Consider the following 6,942-nt stretch of genomic DNA (forward strand, 5'->3'; position numbering starts at 1 on the left):
TGAAGAAAATACTACTTTAAAAATTAGATTGGAGCAAGTGGAAGCTAGTGACTTTATGAGAAATCAGGATATTATAAAACAGAACCAGAGGAATGAAAAAATGGAAGACAATGTGAAATATCTCCTTGGAAAAACCACTGACCTGGAAAATAGATCCAGGAGAGATAATTTAAAAATTATTGGACTACCTGAAAGCCATGATCAAAAAAAGAGCCTAGATACCATCTTTCAGGAAATTATCAAGGAGAACTGCCCTGATATTCTAGAGCCACAGGGCAAAATAGAAATTGAAAGAATCCATCGATCGCCTCCGCAAATAGATCCCAAAAAGAAATCTCCTAGGAATATTGTCCCCAAATTCCAGAGCTCCCAGATCAAGGAGAAAATACTGCAAGCAGCCAGAAAGAAACAATTTGAATATTGTGGAAACCCAATCAGAATAACCCAAGACCTGGCAGCTTCTACATTAAGAGATCGAAGGGCGTGGAATGCGATATTCCGGAGGTCAATGGAGCTAGGATTAAAACCTAGAATCACCTACCCAGCAAAACTGAGTATCATGTTCCAAGGCAAAATATGGACTTTCAATAAAATGGAAGACTTTCAAGCTTTCTCAGTGAAAAGACCAGAACTGAATAGAAAATTTGACTTTCAAACACAAGAATCAAGAGAAGCATGAAAAGGTAATCAAGAAACGGAAATTGCAAGGGACTTACTAAAGTTGAACTGTTTTGTTTATATTCCTACATGGAAAGATGATGAGTATGATTCATGAGACCTCAGTATTAGGGTAGTTGAAGGGAATATGCATATATATATGTTTATGTATATATATAAGTGAATGTGTATGTATGCATGTATCTATGTGTATATGTATGTATGTGTATGTATGTGTATATATATATATATGTAAAAGAAAGAGAGCAGACACAGGGTGAGTTGAGGATGAAGGGAAGATAGCTAAAAGAAATAAAATGAAATTAAGGGATGAGAGAGTAACTTACTGAGAGAGGGAGATAGGGAGAGATAGAATGGGGTGGATTATCTCCCATAAAGGTGGCAAGAGGAAGCAGTTCTAGGAGAGGAGGGGAGTGGGCAGGTGAGGGGGGAATGAGTGAACCTTGCTCTCATCAGATTTGGCCTGAGGGGGAATACCATACATACTCAGTTGGGTATCTTACCCCACAGGAAAGAAGAGGGAGGAAGATAAAAAAAAAAATAATAAAAGGCAGGGGGATGATGGAGTGGAGGGCAGATGGGGGTGGAGGTAATCAAAACAAACACTTTGGAAAGGGGACAGGGTCAAGGAAGAAAATTCAATAAAGCGGGATGGGTTGGGAAGGAGCAAAATGTAGTTAGCCTTTCACAACATGAATATTGTGGAAGGGCTATACATAATAATACATGTGTGGCCTAGGTTGAATTGCTCAACTTCTTAGGGAGGGTGGGTGGGAAGGGAAGAGGGAAGGGAATTTGGAACTCAAAGTTTTAAAATCAGATGTTCAAAAACAAAAAAACTTTTTGTATGCAACTAAAAAATAAGATACACAGGCAATGGGGCGTAGAAATTTATCTTGCCCTACAAGAAAGGAAGGGAAAAGGGGATGAGAGGGGAGGGGGGTGATAGAGGGGAGTGCTGACTGGGGAACAGGGCAACCAGAATATACGCCATCTTGGAGTGGGGGGGGAGGGCAGAAATGGGGAGAAAATTTGTAATTCAAACTGTTGTGAAAATCAATGCTGAAAACCAAATATGTTAAATAAATAAATTGCATTAAAAAAAAAAGTATAGGATATAAAAGGGCTAGGATTATTAAATCTCAAGCTGTACAACAAAGCAGCAAACCTGAGCCGGTCAAGTTCATGTTATCTCATCTCAACTGGAACTTCAATACTGAAAGCAGCTCTTTCTTACTCACCAAGTGACTCTCTAACACTGTCTCCCCAAAATCAGTATTATAAATCTTTTCCTTCAAACCCCCAGTGTTGCCACTGCCAACCCATCCTCTCTTAGACACAGCAACTGACTCCTATTTTGCTGAGATAATTAAGGTCATTCATTGTCTAGGCATCAAAACCCCTCTCTCTAAGGAACAGATGGCCCTTTTTGAAAAAGGGATTGCCCTTTGTGCACAGGCACGAATGCAATATACTGGGAGAGCTGTGAATTGGTGCAAGCATCCTGGAAAACAACTTGGAATTATGACATAAAAGTGACTAAAATGTCCATGCTCCTAGGGATTCAACTGCTAGGAGGTAAATGATAACTTGAATGGCCCCATTAGAAAAAAACTAATTGCTCCTCTTTCTGTAGTAGCAAAAACTTGGGGGGGTGGGGTGCAGAGCGGGGAGTAGATACCCATCAAATGCAAAATGGCTTAACAAATCATGATACCCGAATGAGATGGAATGTTAACAAAACAAAATAGAAAAACACTGAATAGGAAAAAATACAAAGAAGCATGGGAAGCCTGAAATGAACTAATGCAAAGTATAGCAAAAACAATGATTATAAGAAGGCAAGTAAGAATAAAAGAAACCAAATATCATCATGTAATTATACTAACCAGGTCTGTCCCAGAGAGAGAAGGTACATCTTCCTCCCTTTTTTGTAAAGATGAAGAACTATGGGTGTGAAACGCTACATATACTGTCAGATTTGACAGATATGCTTGGTTATTTTTGCCAAACTGCTTTCCACTTCTGTTTTTTATCCTCTGTTACAAAGAATGGTGCTCTCATAGTATGTATTGGAAGAGTGGATAGGATATTTGGGGGCAGGATATTTGAAATTAAAGGTGGTATAAAAACAAAAAGTTTTAATAAAATTTTAAAGGTCAACCCCTCTACTTGTGCCTTTGATCCTATCCCCTTTCTTCTCTGTAGGGTTTGACCTTTGGGATTCATTTCCTTTCTTCCTCTGCCTCCTTCCTTTATGCCCATTAAGTTATCAAACTGTGCATGCCCTTTGACCCACCCTTCCAAAAGAAAAAAAAGATCCAGATGTATATAAATATTTATAGCAACTCTTTTCATAAGTAGCCAAAAATAAGCAACTAGGGAGGTGTTCTCTTTGGAAATGGCTAAATAAAATTGTGGTATACAGATGTGCTGGAATATTCTTGTGCCACAATGATGAAATGGACAATTTTAAAGGAATCTAGAAAGACGTTTATGAACTGATGTTGAGCAAAGTGAAAAAAAAAATACCAGGAGAACAATTTACACAATCATTATAGAGAAAAAATTATAGAAAGATATTAGAACTGATAAAAGCAATGATAACACCAGGAGTCCAAAAGAAAAAAACATACCACTCCCCTCCTGGAAGAGATATGATGTACTTAAAATTCAGAAAGGGCATACTTTTAAGGCAAAAGAGATCTGCTTTGGGTTTTCGTTTTTTTTGTTGTTGTTGGAAAATTTGCTTAAAGGGGAGGGGAATAGTGGGAAGGTCAGATTTGTTTAAAAAATACTTGGAAAAAAAAATTGAGTGACTATATTTGTTACCGCTATTTTCTTACCTTCTAATCATTTCTTAAACCCTTGGTTCTGGATTCCAGTCCTACCAGTACTCTCTTAAAGCTTATCAACAATCTCTTAACTGTTAAATCTGATTGCCTTTTCCCCAGCCTTAATCTATAGGGTGTTCCTAAAGTCTGGACACATAGGCAAAAATGCATATTTTCAAGAAGTGAAATGATTGAAATTTTCAACATTTTATTTAATTGGAATATTAACAAATAACATCTTCAACTTCAAATAACATCATATGATTTCATATTCATATTTCAAGAGTGAATGTGCTAAAATTGACAGCAATGTGGAGTTACTGAGTTATTGCATCGAGTCCACGTGAATCCTGCAAAGCGCATCAACCTTTGCATCACAAATGATGGAAATCATATTGAAGATGCTGTCTGTTAATACTCGAATTAAATAAAAATGTTGTTGAAAATTTTAATCATTTCATTTCTTGAAAATATGCATTTTTGCCTATGTGTCCAGATTTAGGAACATCCTGTAGTTGGCAGCTAGGTGACACAGAGCATCAGGAAGACCTGAATTCAAATACACCATCAGACAATAGCTGTGTGACCACAGGCAAATCATTTAACCCTGATTCCCTTAGTTTTCTCATCTACAAAAATAAGCTGAAGGAGGAAATGGCAAACCACTCCAGTATCTCTGCTTAGAAAATCCCAATGGGGTCACAAAGAGTCGGACACGACTAAAATGACTGAACAATGTTCTAGTTGACCGTTCACAGACCACTCTTTCTGCTTACATATTTTCTCCTCCCACTACTTACCTCTATGCCCATTACCTATCAGTATCCTTCGCTAGATCACCATTCACCTCTCAGCTCTTAAACATAAATCCACTCCCCCATTGTCTCATCTCCCTTTCCCGTGTGTACTACACTTTTTCTCTTGGTGACTTCATTTACTCCCAGGTATTAAACTGCCACCACTATGCAACCCCAGAACTATATATCTAGCTCTAACTATCCTAACCTTCAGTCCTGCACTGCCAGTTGGCCAACACTGATACGTCAATATCCCGCTAGCATCATAAACTCACTATTTTTCTCCTTCACATTCCCAACAACTTCTCTATTTCTACTAAAGTCACCACCATTCTTCTAGTCACCCAGATGAGTAACCTTTTGTTCTGACCTCTTTCTCAATACCCCCACCCCAGAGTTGCCAGGTCTTCTCAATTCTAACTTCATAACATCTCTCGCTTCTATTTCTCTTTCCACTTAAGGTGGAAAAGAAGTCTCCACTCCTAGCTGTAGGCCCTCCTCTCCTCATCCCGGACTACAGTGAGTGTCCAAATTGGCCTCCTTGCTTCCACTTCCAAATTCCACTCTATCCTCCACAGAGTTGCCCAAATCATCTTCCTAAGTAATGATGATGGAGTTGTTCCCCTGATGAAAAGTATTTAGTGACTTCCCGTTGCCTCTAGGATAAGATACAAATTCTAAAGACATTGGACTGTCACTTGTGATTTCAATGACAGAGGATACAGATGACTCTCAACCTTTAGAGAGATTAAGCAACTTGCTTTAGGGTCACAAAAACAGTTCCTATCAGGACCGGACTTGAATCTAGAATTTCCTGGCTCTCCTAAGCTTTTTTTCTTTTTAAACCTCTCCAGCAGCAGTCTGGTGAAACCTAACCCCCTCTGAAAATGTTATTAAGTGTATAAAAAAATACACAAGATTGCAAAAGAAACCAATTATGATAATTATAAAAATATTTTATTTAAAACATTTTTTTTTGTTAAAAACAAAAGACTCCAGTTTAGGAACATCAAGGCTGTCTGGACGACTTTATCACCCCATCGTCCCCATTGTCAGTCAGTCAATTCAACAAATATTTAGCAATTCTCTTACAATGTGCCAGGCACTGTGCTAAGCTTTGGTCATATAAAGAACGGAAGGCAAGAACAATCTCTGCCCTACAGAAGCTCACAGTCTAAAGGGAGACAACACGCAAACAGCAATGAAAACGAGACACGTGTGTATGTATATATGTGACATATGTGTGTGCATGTATATATATATACACAGCTGGAGACTATTAACCATAGTCCAGGATGAGGTGAGGAGGGCCTAGACTTCTTTTCCACTTTAAGTTAAAGGAAGAGAGAGATGTGATAAAGTTTAGAATGGAGAAGAACTGGCAACTGATTTTACACACTGTCCCAGCTAATTAACCTCCTATTTCCCGAAGCTCCTTGAGGAAAGAGGTGTTTTTGTCTTAGTTGTCTTAGCGCCCGGCACTGAGTACGCTCTCTGGCCTCGTTAGGTGGGTATGTATATGGACGCTTCCCTAGCCAGAGAAATGCGGGAAGGGGGCGGGCGGCCCGGGGGAGAAGCGGCCGTGGCCCTCTGGGGCGCTGGCACCCGGGAGTGCCCGGGAGAACAGGGCAAGTGATCGGCCGCTTCCCACCTACCTCGGCTGAGCTCCGAAGGCTTCAACTCCAGGAGCTCCTCGGCTGTCTGGAAGCCCGCACTCACCAGTTTTACTCGCACGCCAGGGGCCAGCGGGTAGCTCCCCAAGTCCCGCTGCATGGCGGCCCCGGGGAAGCTCCACACCGGCGTCGGCCGGACCTACCACTTACTAGCATCCGGGATTCGGGCTAGGCGCCCAAACCAAGAGCCACGCCCCCTCGCGTGACGTCAGACGTAAACCAACCGGGAGCTAGGCCGCGTGGCCCCCTCCCTTCGAGGGCGGGGACCTCTAGGCTACGGGCCGCGCAGTCTCATTGTCTTTCTTTCGCCTTGCGGTTACTAAAGCGAGGAAGGGCGGGAATTAGGGGGATGTGGAGCCCACTATGGTGCCGCCGCCACCGCCGGCGAGCGGCTTTGGGATTACTGGGTGGCAATGACTTGGCAGTCGCGGGGGACCCATGTTTTTCTTACACAGACGGCGGGGTAGCGTTAGCCCACGCGGAGCGCACTTTCCGCTGCCCCGGAAACTCTCCCTTCCCCTCCCGTGCCCCAGAAGTCTTCAATGAGGCCAGAAAGTCGAATCTCACGAGACCCCCTAGCCTCGGTCCCTCCTTCGCCCCCCACGATGCTCCCGACATTCCCTGGGGCCCCTTCACCAACACCGCCCCTACCCCTCCCCTTGCCTGTTTCCCGCCCTCACGAGGCATTGTGGGCCGGGAGTCACGCCCGCACCTAGTCCTCGTCGTCGTTTTCATCTTCTCGGTCCCAGCTACTCCAACCCCCCACCCCAACCCCCAAATTCTGCCTGCTTGAGGTAATGGAGGTTCCCGAGACCGTTAGCTCGCCAGTCCGGGTGTAGGAAAAGGAGTAACTGGAGAAGAAAGCAAGTAATGAGAAACCGGGAGAGGGAGGGTTCAGGCCAAGGGATGGATGATGGGACCCCGAGGAGGACCCGGTGAGGTGGGGGGAGTTGCCTGGAA

General features: G+C 42.7%; 1 protein-coding gene across 1 annotated transcript in view; it reads right to left on the reverse strand.

Moving 5' to 3' along the window:
- Nucleotides 1-6,082, reverse strand: part of RAD51C (RAD51 paralog C) — a 77,430-nt gene extending 71,348 nt beyond the window's left edge. The window contains exon 1 of the mRNA XM_036755594.1: nucleotides 5,965-6,082. Within this exon, the coding sequence (XP_036611489.1) occupies nucleotides 5,965-6,082 (118 nt within the window). The remainder of the gene's footprint in view (nucleotides 1-5,964) is intronic.
- Between the last annotated feature and the right edge of the window lie 860 nt (nucleotides 6,083-6,942).

The sequence above is a fragment of the Trichosurus vulpecula genome, chromosome 4 (genome assembly GCF_011100635.1).
Source record: "Trichosurus vulpecula isolate mTriVul1 chromosome 4, mTriVul1.pri, whole genome shotgun sequence".
Lineage (NCBI taxonomy): Eukaryota > Metazoa > Chordata > Mammalia > Diprotodontia > Phalangeridae > Trichosurus > Trichosurus vulpecula.